We start from the raw sequence: 16326 nt of genomic DNA on the forward strand, positions 1-16326 counted from the left end.
ATTGAAGGAGGGGTACAGTACAGTACGCCTGGGTGTAGTGTCCAAGGTATAATCTTAATGAAGTAAAATTACGTTGTTAGCCTATTTTGTGTGGTTGTATTCTGTCACTGTTAAAGGCACGTAAGGCTCGTGGACATCCACGCGCCACAGTTGGATGCTGAGGAGGAATTGTGACAGCTGAGGGCGGGTACTCACACTGAGGCGAGCGGACGGGAGAGGAATAACGCGTCCTACGGTATTAGGCTTTCCTGTCATCATTAAACAGGGAAAGATAGAATCGCGCAGACATGTCCAACACTTCACCTAAACATTAAAAGGACTCCTTTCTAAAGCACACGTGTTACATGTTCTCCGCCGCGTCGAGGTCCCTCCAGGGGAAGGGCGGCGGGCGGCACACCGGGACGCCCCCGAGGGCGGTGCTGTCCCCTCGGCGCGGGCGGGTGCAGCCCCTGGAGGCCGCAGGGGCGCGGTCCCTCCCTCTCCCGCCGCTGGTGTCTGGCGCTGCCTCCCCTCCTCCCTCGCTCGCTCGCTGCCTCCGCCTCTCACACCCTGCGCGCGGCGCCGGCACACGCAGGCACACAGCCCCGGGACCGGGCATGGCGGACTCCCCCGGCGGCGGGGCGCGGCGCCGGAAGGCGCTATCGCTGCTTGAGGCCGCCCGCTCCCGCTACGAGAGCCTGCAGATCTCCGACGACCTGTTCGGGGAGTCAGGCGAGGAGGACAGCAGCGGCGGCGCCAACCCCTTCTACAGCACCTCGCAGGACTCATCGGCCGCCGGCTCCTCTGGCGAGCAGGAGCCGGGGGCGGTCACGGCCGGTGATCAGGAGGGTGTCGGGGCCGGATCGCCGGCACCCGAGCAGGGGAGCCGGCAGCAGGAGAAGCGGGGCCCCGGCATGGATGCCCGCAGCGCGGAGCTGGAGGACGAGGAGCTGGAGGCGGGCTGGAGCGACGCGCTGAGGGATATCCTCCCCCCCTGCTTCAAGGAGACCAGCGGTGAGTGACCCCGGGGGCTCAGCTCCACTACAGGGCTGTGCCCGCAGCAGGCTGGCACCCGCGGTGTGGAACCTCTGCCAAGCAATTGGAATTGCGTGCAGCCAGTACTGAGGCACGGGATGCAGCTCACCCACCTGCAACCCAATGTTCCTTCTGGCCACCAACCTGCAGTCCTGCTACCCTACCCATTCTTCCACAGCACACTCAACCGAAAGCCTGCAGTCTGTTCAGACGTCTTACGACAGACCTCTCTCTACCATCTATCCACCTGTAGTCTTCCCTCCCAGTCAACATGTAACCCACCTATGACACTCTTCCACGTGCAGCCCACCTACCTCAAGGCGGGTATCACCCATCCTGTGTATTGCTTTTCAGCCCACGTGCCTTATCGACATCTATTCCACCTGTTTACCTGAAGCCAATGTATGCAGCCTGGAAACCTCTGGCCCACCCGTTACATGTATATTAAACCCACCATTGACTTCCCTTATACCTATCGCCGACTACAACTAGCTGAAAATAACCTATGCTATCTATCCACTTGCAGTCCACCCATTAAGATCTACCCACAACCTACCAATTCCATCTATTTACCTGCAGCCCACTTATGGCATCTATGCCCCTGCACCCCACTCATTCAGTCTACCTACGATCCGACCCACCTTCCACTTGCAGTCCTTCTATCTAGTCTACCCCAAACCCACCTACTCACCCCCAGCCCACCTATTCAGTCTACCTACAACCAGCCTATTCACCCACAGTCCACCTATTCAGTCGGCCTTCTGCCTACCCACGCTATCTATCCGATTGCTGACTACCTATTCAGCCTTATGTACAAACCACATGCCTACTTGTTTAGTCTACTTGGAATCCACCTTTGCAATATACCTCAATCCACCTCAATTTATTAAACCTACCTTCAATCCACAAGTGGCATATTTCAATTAGGAGCCGACCTAATCATTATACTTATCTGAAAGCCACACTTGCCTCCTGTTCTTTTACAGTCTATCATTCCATCTTCTTGCAACCCTCTTTTCTCACACACTTTCAACCTACTTACCACACCCACCACTCGCCTACCTTATAGCGTGCCTGTCATACCCACCTGCGACCTGTCTATTCCATCCATTCACATTAAACCAACTTATTGAATGTACTCACCTAAAACTCTGTATCACACTTATCCACCTATAACCATTTTATCCCATCGACAACCTAAAACGTACCACCACTTAAAACCCACCAAATTATGCCACCTCCTTTTCATATCCATCTACATCTCACCTAATATTTTTACTCACAACCTAACTATTCTGACCACCACAACATATACATTTATTCCTAAACCCACAGAAAACCTAGGCCACTATTCCACCTTGTTAGTCACTTATTCCCTTTTGAATACCATTGAGTTTATCATCATCCACACACTGCACACATGAAAAATGTACTTATATCACCTCATTGCTACTCACCCACCTTTCCCATGCACACAGCACTAACTCACATGTTCCCATTGGCCTACCCCACCGTAACTGTCTTTCTTATTCGCCCACCTACAGCTCCCATGTCTCATTCATCTCATTCTTCCATCAGTATCTCAGTTTGCATTCACTCCCACCTAAATCTGTTCTTCCCAGCCGTACATCTGTTAACCAGTCAGCTCGTTAGCCCGCCCACAGCCACATATGCTGTTAGCCCACTCACAATCCACAAACCCAACACTTTCACTCACAGTTCACTTATTCTGTCCACCCAACCAAGAAACAGCGTATCACTCGGCTTTGTCTACTGTACAACGCTACATGTTCTCTTTTTTTTTTGTTGCTTTCAATATTTAAACTTCCTTTGAGGATCAGTTTTATGTTCAATTCTATGTGACTGAAATATGTGTTGGACTTACTTCTGTAAGCTGTATGCTTTTTAGTCAATGGCTCCCTAGAGAAAAAGTGCATCCCTCACCGACAGTATAATTCCTCTGCTTTCATAGCGTCCATCACGCCTTTTCTGTCCCATTATTAATCCTATAATCTCAACTAAAAACAGTCATCATTTGGAAAATCATAGTAACGGTGGTAGTCATGCAATCCGTCAACCCAACAAGTGTTGCATGCCATTTCTTATGGACCCTCCACACATCAGGTGAGCCATGCATGCTCTGGAAATTTGGGGTGGTGATTTGGGTATGGAGTGAGGGCTGTAGTTGTGATTTTGTTGGCATTGTTTGATAAGCTATATAATTTAATGTTTAACTTCACCTGTCTCAAATGCAACAATCGAATGGCTATATCATTTGTACGTTAGGTGAGTCAGTAAATAGAGCTGTTTCTCTGTTTGTATAGTGGCCCTTTTGGATTATCTCTGTAAACCCTGTCTCCCAACCCTTTAACTATTTCTTGTAGTGATGTGCCCTTGTGAATACAAATTACATCCCTTTTTCGATTTTCAGGCGTATTTTAAGATCTTCGGCCAGTTTTCTGCCCGAAACAGTGTGCATCCCCTCTATTTACTCCCTTTCTTGTTTTCCTTGCAGCTTCCTGGCAAGTTGTATACCCACGTTTCTCGCGTAAGCTCTCTTAAAGGTGTAACAGAGCGAGTTCTGCTTTATTAGTGTAGAAAATACCTAACTGCCTTCTGGCTGCAGTCATTTTACATGGATTTTTCAGTGTCCTTGGCCCTCTCTTGTTACAATTCCCGGACCTCCTGTTTGAGTTCCAGAACCTCTACTAGGTGCTGTGGATTAGCTGCTGTCGATATAAGGCGACCTCTAATTATTGCCTTAAAGGTGTCTCATACTGCCCGTATTGGGACTTCCCCATCTTCATTCAAACTAAAACATTCGTCAATATGCAGGTCAATTTCATCCCATTTTACTGGGTGTCCAATCAGAGAATGGTAAAGGCGTCAGCCCCAGTAAGATTTCTGGCCCCCAGTTCCATCTGTATAGTCACTGGGGGCATGGTATGAAACTGCAGTAGTCCCAATATCTGGGGGCACCGTGCTAACCTCTACGTAGTCGACTCAGGAGTGCCTGTAATGAATATGCGAGCAGTATGTGTAATTTGCATCTGCATGGTGTAATTCTCATAACTCATCACAGAGGCCCATCTCAGAGTATTTTTTAATCTTTTGGAGAAAGCTCAGGTATGTCCCAATTGTCCCACCTCCCTAGTCTTCTGGTAGTCCCATACCTCGTCGAAGTCCTTAGTTAGAATGGCCACCCCGCCAATAACAAGAGGAATTGTAAAAGATAGGTGTCCTGGAAGGTGTTAGAAGCGTAGACTTTAATCAAAGTGTGATCCGGTTGGTTTGAAAAGTCACAATCAGGATTAAGTATCTGCCCTGTTTGTCGAATTTAGTTTCCAAGACTACGAAGTGAAATTGTTGTTTGATAAATTTGGTTATTCCTCGCTGTTTAGCAAACATGCCAACATTTCAAACGAGGAAAGTGGGAGATTTAAAAAAAACATAATCGGGAGAATGTATTTCTCCCATTGACTTTTATTAAAAGAGAGGCAATTTCAGGTGAGAGATTTTTTAGTTTAAAAAATAGGGAGTCTTTCGCCTGAATCGGGTCTTTTGGCATGTATGGTTTAGTGAGTGTGGTTGCTTAAAAGGCCGTGAGGTATACAGCCTGTGTTTATATATGCCCTGCTCACTTTTCAATAGATGAGTCTCCTGTAGCCATATAATATCTGGCTTCCGTTCTCTAAGACTTTTTCAAATCACTCCTCACTCGCTATGGGCATTTGGGCTCTCAACATTTAAGGTAGTGATAATCGTCATTTAAACCGAACTAAAGAAAAGGTTGGTTTACATGCAGGTTGTATATAGGCAGAGCAGGCAACAAAGTTAGGTCCCCAGTTCCCAGGTCAAACAAAACAAACTAATACGTAACTAAACAGAAACAACTAAGAAGGCACGCCCAGTCCTCCTGTGTAGTTACAGAATTCGGCTAAATAGTATCCCTACTGCTGTGAGCTAGAGGCAATGTACACCCTCCACTCCATCTGACTAAGCTCTTGCATGGGATAGATAATTCCTTGGATCCCCCTGCCCCCAGCCCGACCAGGGGCCCTAAATATGTGTGTTCTACATCTTGCATATCAGTGTTTGTCAGCACTGGCTTTCCCTGTGGCATCTTGAGAAATTGTTGTGTGTCATTAAATTGTTGCAGAAAGTGTAAAGAGAGATGTATAAGAGAGATGAGGGAGCACAAAGAGATGGTAAGCGCAACAAAAGAAATGTAATACTGCCAATAAGAAGCATGGGCTGGGAAGGGCTTCGGGTTACAGCTATTCTTGATCCCCAGAGCATTGTCAGGTGGCTGTGCGGCCACTGGGTGACTCCAACTAGTCAGGTCTGGTTTCTTTGATGATGAGCCTGCATTGCCTCTCTGCTGTGTGTTCCGGGCATCATCAGCTGTAGGGAGGACTACAGGCCGGATACCCTGAAGCTTCTTTGACAAGTGATGGCGTTTGCCTTCCAGTTAAAAAATGAGGCCATAGGATTATGTCCATGGGTACTTGACTCCATTGTTCCATGATTTCTGGTTGAATTCTGCACTATGCTGAAAGGTTCCCTGTTTGACGTCCTGGTATCTGGAGCATGTTTGTTCTTGGAAATAAACATTTCCAAGCTCTCGGGCCTTTTTCAGAACTGCTGGTTCCTTTCCTTTTACCTCACAATTGTCCTGTTCCAGCACTGCAGAGAGTATGGCTGTCACAAACGAGTCCAAATTGGCACCCAAGACCTCTTCCTTCAGGCTGCAGATTCTAAAATGTTCCCTTCAGGAGCGATTCTCGAGGTCTTCTAGCTTGTCTAAAGCCACCTAAAGCTGGTGATCCAAAGTGGAGTTGAGGGAGAACATATTTGCTTGTTTCTTAATCAAGGTTTCTAGTTTAGATTCGACGTTCAGAATTCTGTGCCCTGCTGAGCCTGTTTCAGTGTGCAAGTCCCGCATTTTGGATCTGATATCTGATCTTATTTCAGTGAGGTTTTTCTCAAACTCCTGACACAGTTAATCTGCGGCTCCACCCTAAATGTGCAGAGGCTCTCCATCTAGTCTTTTTTTAGTTAAGGCCATGGTGATAGAATTCGCTTGCGCCGCCTTTACCCTGGGAACAACCCTGTCTCCAGCAGGCAGCCTGGATTTGTCCAGGTGTGCGAGGAGGCTGCCTCTTGCTACTTTCTTCTTTGGGGCATATGGAGGCCCTTCAGCAGTCCTCCCTCTGGCTGAACTCCTCTTTCACTTAGGGACCCTGGTACAAACCGTCTCTTTAAGCAGTTTGGCTACAATTACGTGGTTCCCGTCGGGCTTCAGTTCCAGCCAATGAGGTGCAGTTCCTGCATAACAGCTCAATCAGCTAGGCTGCTCAGTGTCTCTCACAATAAAATCTATATTTGTCTCCTGGATCTCTACTCACATCTTATGTTCTCTGAGGCGCAAGGCGCTAGTCTACCTCTGTGGGAGCCGGTGCCAAGAAAGAGCTGCCACTCCAGGAGCTTGGGTCATTTTGAAGACATAATTAAAAAAATACATGACAATCTGTCAGAGACTTTTAATTTGGCCCCTCCGATTGTGGAGAGATATTCAGTCCCCAGAACCCAGAATAAATTGTTACAATTTTTTCCTATTACTACAAACGAGTTAGGGGGCCTCTTTCGCGCAAGCAAACACGGCTCTCCGTTGGATCCTCTTCCTCCCCTCATGAGGCGATGGGTAGGTGACAACTTGGCTCGTATATATCAAGAGCTCTTTGCAACCTCTTTATATTCTGGGATAGTCCCCCCTGCCTGGGAAAGGGCTAGTATTATTTCTTTGCTAAAGAAACCTAACGCAGACCCAAAGTATTGTCCAGCTTCAGACTGCTTCCTGGGGTTTCTAAGATCATTGAAAAACTGTTAATACCCAGCTGATGTCCTTTCTTCAACCTCAAAACTCCTTCATTCCTCCCAGTCTGGCTTCAGGGGACGATATAGTACAGAACCGGCACTTATGGAAATTACAGGCTCCATCCAGTTTGCTTTGGATGCTGCTGAGAATGCAGCTTTAATTCTACTTGATCTTTCAGTGGCTTTTGACAGGATCTTGCATGAAATTCTGCTACATCGCTTAGCCCATATCGGAGTCAAGGGTAAGGCCTTGGCCTGTCTATGGTCTTTCTTGAAGCAGAGTGAGTAAGTGGTTTGGCTTAAGCTGTTTATGTCTGAAGCTAAACCTTTTAAGTATGGTGTGCCTCAGGGATCTATCTGCCTTGAGTACTACTCTCTTAAATATATATGTGACTCCATTGGCTTATCTCATTGAATCCTATAATATCCAGGTTGTTTCCTATGCGGACGATACCCAATTACTGCTGACTTATTATAACAACGAGCCAGAAACTAAATATAAATGTAGTCTGTTTGTCAGCAGTTATGGTTTGGCTCAGAAACAACTCTTTACATTGTAATCCAGGTAAAACTGAGATCTTGCTTTTTGGAGCTGACCCCCTCCTTGGATGGTCTGGAGCATGGCCACATTGTTGTTTGAAACTTCCCCCTCCCACAGAGCTGGCTAGGAACTTAGGGGTTCTAATTGACGCTCACTTGTCATTTGATCCTGCGATCTCTGCTGCGGTTAAATCCACATTTTGGATTCTGAAGATGTTTAGGAAATGTCTTAAACTGCTACCATGGGAGGCTCAGAAAACGGTGGTCCAAGCTTTAGTTTTATCAAGATTAGACTATGCTAATGTTCTTTACATAGGCCTCCTGGACTATCTTATTCAAAGATTGCAGAAATTTCAGAATTTGGCAATACTTGTCTAGTAAACCTGCCTTTACAGGCTTTGATTTCTTGTTTCTGGACTCAGTTACACTGGTTGCCAGTAAAGAAAAGGATCGTCTTTAAGACGTTAACCCTTGCACATGCATCATTTTATAAAAATGGTCCTTTATATCTGCAAAAAAGGCTAACTGCTTATTTTCCACTGAAAGCCTTACGCTCCAAATCCGCTTGTCTTCTGAATATCCCCTTCACCATAAGGAAGAAGTGGGACGACGTTCTGTTTTAGCTGCCAAATACTGAAACAATCTCCCTCTATCTCTCGGAAATATTCCAGAGAAATATAAGTTCCAAAAACAACTGAAAATTTATCTGTTCAAGGATTAGGATGTCCTCCGTCTTGTGTCAGTTTCTGTGCTTAGCGCTGGGACACTCTTGTAGTAGCTGTACGCTTTTTATAATCTATCATTCATTCATAATCTGGTGCTGTAGTGCCTCTTGTGCGGCACAACTCTATGAACATAAGTATCCCTTACTTGTGTGGCACGATTCTTTGACTTAGTATCACAAAGGCATCATGATGACCACTGCCTATCAGTCACCTTAAAAGTAATCTTTTGCAGGGCCATAATTCCGAGTCTGTTTGCCTGGGAGACACTGCCAGACCCCTGGGGTTAATGGGTTGAGTTTTGCTGCAGTGTCCATCAACATGCCAGGGGCCGGCAGAGCAGCTGTAGCACCTTGATGTTCACTACAGTCTCCTTCGAGGCCTCCTCGGCCCACTGTCTGTTCTGCATGGACTGTCCGGGCGAGGTTCCCTCCAGGACCTCCACTGAGCACTGCATGGGTGGAGGCCTACTCATGGCATGGCTGGTTCCTTATCTGCTGCGTCCTGACCTTGGGTGCACTCTTGTTGCAACTGTAGTGGAGTAGGGAGACCCCCAGCCAATTGCTCCTCACAGTGGTAGGGAACTCCAAGCTCGTTCAGGGCATCCCAGCGCCAGGTAAATCATGAAGCAGATGCTAGGATTTCCTGGCCGGGTCAGGAGCCAAGACAGAGAGCATCCAGCTACTCCCATCATTTTGCCCCCCACCAATCCTTTGTATTTCTGCAATACTTTTCCAGTGGAGCTCAGCTTTGCCAAAGGCTTGTAACTGACAGGATGAATTTGTTAGACATTTATGCATAATGGTGATCAGAGTTGCACCTTTTTAAGCATCTTTTATGATGGCAGTATTATCAGTGTAAAAAACATACGCCCAGCTCATCAATGACTACTTCCTATCAGGCCAACTCTGCAGCTGGCTGTTGACATGTTATGTTGCAATATGACCAGTGAAAGGAATAATATTGAGCTGCCTGAATCTCTGGGTTCCTTGTATCAGTGTGTTCGTACAGCTTTCTCATTCTCCCCAAACACTCTTCCTCGGTTATATCAATACCCTTGCCTTCATTATAGCTCTTTGTACCTTAAAATACCAAACATCAAAAAGCCGCATTACCCCTATGTTGAATAACATGGTGTATTTCCTCTTAGTGCGTGTACAATGTGGAAGATTCAAAACACAGTTCGTCTAAATTCTTAAAAGCCAGTCTGATGCTCATAATTGGTAATCACGTTTATGCTTACATCCTCTTTCTACATTCCACTATTCTTCTAATTTTCCTACTATGAAGCCTAAATGCTTTTCATTAGATGCTTGATCAAACCATGATTTCGTTCCTTACGACCCCTTGTTTGCCAGTTTTGCTGCTATACTCTTAACTAATCATCTTAATACTACAGCAATCTGCTGAAGACTAGACTCAGGCGTCACCACCTCTTCCTACATGTTTCTACATTTGGGCATATTTATAAATATAGCCAGTTTGTCCAGAACTTTGTTAATAACCTCTTTGATCATGCCGAGGTTGGAATTCTAGCAGGGTTATTAATGGGAACCCTTCCTCAAATATACCAAAAGGGCCTAGAAGTAGTCAGGAAGACATCTTTTCAGAATTGGGTGCATAGTGAGTATGTACACACCCACAAAATTGCGTGTTTAAGGATATTCAGCAACTTCTCTCAATCCACTTCCCACACTAAAAAAAGGTTGAAAATGTACTCCCTGCAAGGGCAGAAATAGACCATTTTTCAGGAAAGAAACAAGGTGTAGGGAAAGTGACTGCAGATGCTCAGCAGATTTTCACATGACCAGGTATAGTTGCTCTTGCGAAAATGAAATTCACAAAAGTTTGCTAAATGTATGGTTTCCAGGCCTACCTCTGCAAATGTGGAAGTCTTAATCGGTGCACGGATATATGCCTGTGGATGCACATTTGTGACTTTAAGAATCGAGTCCCTAATTAAGTTTCATGTCGCCTATACTGATTTTACACAGAATCTCTAGGATTATTTTGTGTTAATATTCACATGCATCAATCATTTTGGTAAATGATGCATAAGAAATTGTGTTTAAAGTTGCCCACCAGTTTAAACTTATTCATGTTACAATTTTATTTGTACATTTTATTTTGTAGAAGTGTTATAAGTAGACTCAGATGTTTACATTTTGAAAACACATGTACATTTTTTTTATAGAGTAAGTACTGTTAGTTATGGAACCTGCCTCATAGCTCACTGTACTTCCTGAGACCTCACACCTTAATAGTAAAGGCTTTGCATGAATGAATTGAACATGCACGTTTGAACAACTTACTAATATGGAATCAAACCTTGCTTTAGTGAAAGGCATGCTTCTTTCGCGGATTTATACTATGGTACTACAAACTGGCACCTTTAGGGCTTGTGCTTCGAGGGGTTGGGCCTATTTCTCTAGTGGGAAAAATATGCATGTTGTCCTTAACCTCAAAGAATATGTCTAGACTTTAGGTGATAGGGATTCCACATCTTTGCATTCATTATTCCATACTATGCGCATCCATTCACAAATCTATAACATACTGACAATGAAGTACTTATTTACATATTACACTAAAATACATCCAAGTATGACAATCTACAACATGGTCGTCGTTATATTAAAATAATACACACCCATTTATCCAAGCACTACAGGCAATAATTGATCCATTGTCTTCCTGTCTTTCTTTTCCAGCATTCTTCTCACCCTTCACCTAATCATCATTTCAGGGTTGAACTCCAGACATTCCGATTAGAGGAAGGCTCACACAGGAAAGCCTAGATTTTATGGATTACTCTCATTTAGGTTTTTCTGCCTTGCTAAACTACATTTGGTCTCTAGACACATGAAAGGTTCCCTCGCAGCCACCTGATGCCGATTGCTGCTAGCTGTAGAACATTGACATTTGCATTCTGAGTGGGTAGCATCATCATAGGGACGATTTAGTAATAACCGTAAAAATCAGTGCTACCAATTTCATCTATTGCCTTAGACCAGTGGTTCCCAACCTTTTGACTTATGTGGACCCCCATTTGAACATTAATGGAACCCAGGGACCCCCACTGAATCATCATTGGAATCCGGGGACCCCCGCCTGAGTCATTACTGGAAGCTGGGGACCTAATTTGTCAATATTTGTTAATATTTTTAAATTTTCTAAGCAGTCGCGGACCCCCTGAGAAGGTTTCGCGGACCCCCAGGGGTCCCAGGACCACAGGTTGGGAACCACTGCCTTAGACAACAAACAAAACGTGTGGTCTGGTCCACACTCTGCATATGTATGTGCTATTGGTGCTTGCTATGCTGTGATCAAAGGGTTTTTGTTGGAAAAGTTCTCAAAATATATTGTACATGTATGGCTTTTTCCACTCTCGGTGTGTAAAATTTCACTTGTCTATATCAAATCCATGCTCACCATAGAACCTTGTATTTAGATGCTGGTATGTATTGAATCTGTCTTCATCTGCTGTTGTACAGGGCTATGATGCCCTCGAGGCCTGTGCTTTACAGAGCTATGGAAATACATTAATAAGTCAGGACCATTTGTCGTCTTCCTATCCTTTTGTCCAAACTCCCTTTCTCATGAACCCTACGTTCTCGTTTACTGTTGTTCCTCATTTACTCTCCCCATTCACCCCTTCCTACTCCATCTCTTCTTCCCATCCCTTCCTGTCCTCCTCCCCACCAATCCAATCTCCCTTGTACCCTCCCATCCATCCTCTCTTCTTACCTCCCATTCACCCTTCTTTCTTTCTTTCTTTCTTTCTTTCTTTCTTTCTTTCTTTCTTTCTTTCTTTCTTTCTTTCTTTCTTTCTTTCTTTCTTTCTTTCTTTCTCTTTCTTGCCCTCTTTCTTTCTTGCCTTCTTTCTTTCTTGCCTTCTTTCTTTCCATCACTTGACTTTCCTTCTTTCCTCACTTGCTCCCTAATTTCTTTGCTTTTGAAGTCTTCCTCCTCACTTCCTTCCTTGCTGTCTCCATTTCCCACTAGTCCCCTGCTTGTTTTATCTGTTACTTCCTTCTTCTCTCTGTCTTTTCCAATTAGGACAGTGTTAATGTTTCTAAAAGTGCACGTCTGTAAATATTAAAAGGTCGAACACATGTTTGAGAATAGTTTAGAAATCGGAGGTGGGAGCTAATTAGCCGAGCTGTAGACGCAGTTTCTAGTCATTTAAAAAGATTGCCAGAGGCTTTTTCTGCAGCCTTTAAAGAACGAGCACGTCATATTAGTTTTGTGAAAGAAAGGCAGAGGGCCTGATTACAACCTTGGCAGATGGGGTACTCCATCACAAACGATACGGATATCCCGCCCGCCGTTTTACAAGCTCCATAGGATATAATGGAACCTGTAATATGGCGGACGGGATTTTTTTTTAATGAGTAACTAAAGTTAAATTGCACCACATGTACTAGATGAGGCTTTTAGTATTTTGAAAATGGTGCCACATTTCAGCGTGGCTGACAGACAAATTTAATTATATATTTTCTCTCTATTCCACCCTGATTGGTACATTATAGTAACACCATTCCAGAGGCCCCCAGAATTGTAATTATCAAGTTTTTTTGTAAATGCCTGTTGAAACAGTAATCCTGGAGGCGTCCTTTCTTTTATCTCTTTAATATAACATTGTTATATCACTGTTCTACGTGTGAAAGAGCCTAGCGTGACTGGTTCTCCATAGTTTGCTATCCATTAGTGGATCATTTCCATTGGATCTCCATTTATGAGCATGCTATGCTGATATGGTTGCTTTCCATTCTGGGTCATCTTTGGTTAACCTCCTGTCTCTCAGTTTGAATATCACTAATTTGAAAAGGATGAATCAGATGACCCCCATCCTAATGTCCACTATCAAACTCTAGCAATCTGCTTCCGAACAGAAAAACAGAGAGCTATAAACGCTCAAGGGAAAAGAGGGGTAGGGAAGATACAGAACACTGCTCTCATCTGCTAGGGACACTGCTATACATTCTTAGAATTGTTTGATGTCCTTTAATAAAGTAAATAACTTATCAGAAACTGAATATTGAACTTTATTGTTATATCAAATTATGGAAGAAATCAAAGTTTCATTTACTTGGAAGCCTCTGTGCAGCAGCCATGAAATTCCAAAGAGCTCCTGGACGTCCATGGGGATTATCAGAAATCGAGGGTAGGCCAAAAGACAAAACTTAAAACAACCCAATATAGTCCTGCTAATCAATCCCCAGGAGAGGATAGATTCCCTGTCGAATTTTATAAATTCACGATACAGCAGACAATTCTGCTTCTGTGTTCCATGTTTTGTCAGGCACTGGAGGAAGGTTAACTCAGAGATGAGCTTACCAGAGCCAATATATCGCTGATTTCCAAACCAGGAATGGACGCCCCAGATTGTTCTAATTATAGGCCCATTTTGCTCATTAACACTGATATTAAGATCATGGCGCAAAGGTCCTGGCTAATTGCCTTAAAACGGTTGTCCCTTTATTAGTCCACTCTTCTCAACTAGGGTTTACACAGGCCGTTCATCCACTAATCATCTCCATACTTTTACGCCTGCTCTCTGGCAAGTACAAGATGACCTTGATGAACATGTCTTTGTCTCACTAAATGCTGAAAACACCTTTGACAAAGTGGAATTGGGATATATGTTTAGAACTCTGGAAAAGATGGGCATAGGTCCCAATTTCCAATCGTTGGTCAAAGACATATGCCGCACTCCCACTGCGTCGGTTACTAGCAAGGGACCTACCTCCCATTACTTTTCAGTTCTCCGCGGTATGAGGCAAGGCTGCCCCCTCTCCTCACTGCTCTTCATATTAGCTTTGGAACCTCTGGCAATTGCTGTTCGCCAAGCCGGCAGTATCAACGGGGTCTGGACATTAGCTGGGGAACTTAAGGTGTTTTAAAAGGCAGATGACATCTTGCTCACTTTGGTTCGCCCTCTCGAATCGGCAGCTGCTCTGATGGCGATGATCGATCTCTTCTTGAGTTTTTCAGGCTATAAAATAAACTGGTTAGAATGTGAAGCCATGCTGCTCGCCACTTCCATCCTGCGACCTTCTATAGACTTTCTACCCTTTAGTAGAAAACCTGAAAACCTGAAATACCTTGGCATTCTATGGGCCTACAGGGAATGGTCCATGACAACATCCTTCCTTTGATGGACAAAATAAAGGCGGATTTCCAAAAATGGGCTGCTTTGAACCTTTCATTATGGGGAAAAGTGCAGCCAATTAAAATAAATACTGCTCCCTGTCAATTACATTTTCGGGATGCTCCCACTACTAATCCCTCGCATGTTGCAGAAAGAGATCAATAAATTGATTTCTGGATTCATCTGAAGCACCACAGAATCATGGTTAACAGAGCTCTAAACTATATGCTACCACTCCTAAAGGGGGGGTCTATGCATGCCCCACATGGAAAGTTAATGGTTGGACCACTGGTTATTGCAATCAATTTACACAATTAAGACTCATCAGGAAACCCTGGATTGGGCAACAATGGAAAACCATGCCTTACGTGTCTTGAGAGATCTGGCAGCGGATTGCACACATCTCTATACTCAAGCTACTATCTGGCTTAATGTGATGATTGTTATAGACAATGAGGAGATCAGCTGGGCACTATGAATTTGCTTACAGATGGCCCACTGAAAACATTGCCTGAACTATAGCAAGAGTATGTACTACCGCACTCACAACACTGAAGATATATACAATTGTCCCATGCCCTTTACTGTCTCCTGGAGTGTCCTAATAGTGTACTGCCCAAGTCATGCATAACTAATTACTTACAGAGGTGGAAAGCTTACAAAGGCACCAACTGGCCTCTGCTCCATTCTGATTGATGGTCAATTCCCCACCTCCAAATCTAATGAGTTACGTCCATGGGGGGAAAAGTGCTTACATTTGCATTTCAGAGACAAAGCCCAGGAAGCTACACTATCTGATTAAAACAAAGGGCTACGCAAATCCGGCCTGAAGTGCAGCCATTATAAGTTGATAAATAAATGGCATTGGTCGCCTGCTAGATTTTATAGAGCCAAGTTAAGTCATGACTCCAACTACTGAAGATGTAACACTCCGGAATTGTGATATAGTGCATATTTTATAGACTTGTCCACGGGTGTGCAGATACTGGAATCAAACATAGGTATGTAGGAAAACAGAACTGGTTGGCCACGGAGGCTTGACGGCAAAGCTAGACCTTCTTCATGAAATGAGTGACCTCCAAGACCTGCCCTCCCACTTAACACAATGGGTAGCTTTGGCTCTAGGGGTTTCCAAATGAGGATTTTAAGACATTGGCAAACTGACAGTGGCCCCCTCCTACGGAGCATGGTTAGAGGATATGTTAAAAATGGTATCTTTCGAATAATTTATATATCAAATTAATGATAGACTTCCACAATTTGAGGAGCTCTCGGGTAGGTTCCTCGACACAACCCCTCACTAAGACTGACTTGTAAAGTCCTTCACCGTTGCTACCCCTTCCCCTGAACTGCATGGGAGGGCAACAGCTTTGCACTTCTCCAGAAGTTTCAAAAGGGCGTCCCTAGAGTGTCCCCCCACTAACATGGGAAGATACTGATAAATCAAATCAAATCAAATCATTTATAAAGCGCGCTACTCACCCGTGCGGGTCTCAAGGCGCTAGGGGGAAGGGGTTACTGCTGCTCAAAGAGCCAGGTCTTGAGGAGTCTCGGAATGCGGAGTGGTCCTGGGTGGTCCTGAGGATTGTGGGGAGGGTGTTCCATGTCTTGGCCGCCAGGTAGGAGAAGGACCTCCCACCCGCCGTGGAGCGGCGGATGGGAGGGACGGCGGCAAGAGCGAGGCTGGTGGAGCGGAGAAGACGGGTGGGAGCGTAGAAGCTGAGGCGACGGTTGAGGTATTCTGGTCCCTTGTTGTGGAGGGCTTTGTGTGCGTGGGTGAGGAGACGGAAGGTGATCCTTTTGCTGACGGGAAGCCAGTGCAGGTGTCTCAGGTGGGCGGAGATGTGGCTGTTGTGGCGTATGTCGAGGATGAGGCGGGCGGAGGCGTTTTGAATTCGTTGCAGACGTTTCTGGAGTTTTGCGGTGGTCCCAGCGTAAAGGGTGTTGCCGTAGTCCAGGCGGCTCGTGACGAGAGCGTGGGTCACGGTCTTTCTGGTGTCGGCGGGGATCCAGCGGAAG

At 45.1% G+C, this 16326-nt stretch overlaps 1 protein-coding gene across 1 annotated transcript in view; it reads left to right on the plus strand.

Moving 5' to 3' along the window:
- The first annotated feature begins 474 nt into the window (after positions 1 to 474).
- The window catches only part of PGBD5 (piggyBac transposable element derived 5), a 622550-nt gene continuing 606698 nt past the window's right edge, over positions 475 to 16326 (plus strand). The window contains exon 1 of the mRNA XM_069235011.1: positions 475 to 993. Coding sequence (XP_069091112.1) covers positions 597 to 993 — 397 coding nt within the window. The 5' untranslated portion in view covers positions 475 to 596. The remainder of the gene's footprint in view (positions 994 to 16326) is intronic.

Source organism: Pleurodeles waltl, chromosome 5 (genome assembly GCF_031143425.1).
Source record: "Pleurodeles waltl isolate 20211129_DDA chromosome 5, aPleWal1.hap1.20221129, whole genome shotgun sequence".
NCBI classification, from domain to species: domain Eukaryota; kingdom Metazoa; phylum Chordata; class Amphibia; order Caudata; family Salamandridae; genus Pleurodeles; species Pleurodeles waltl.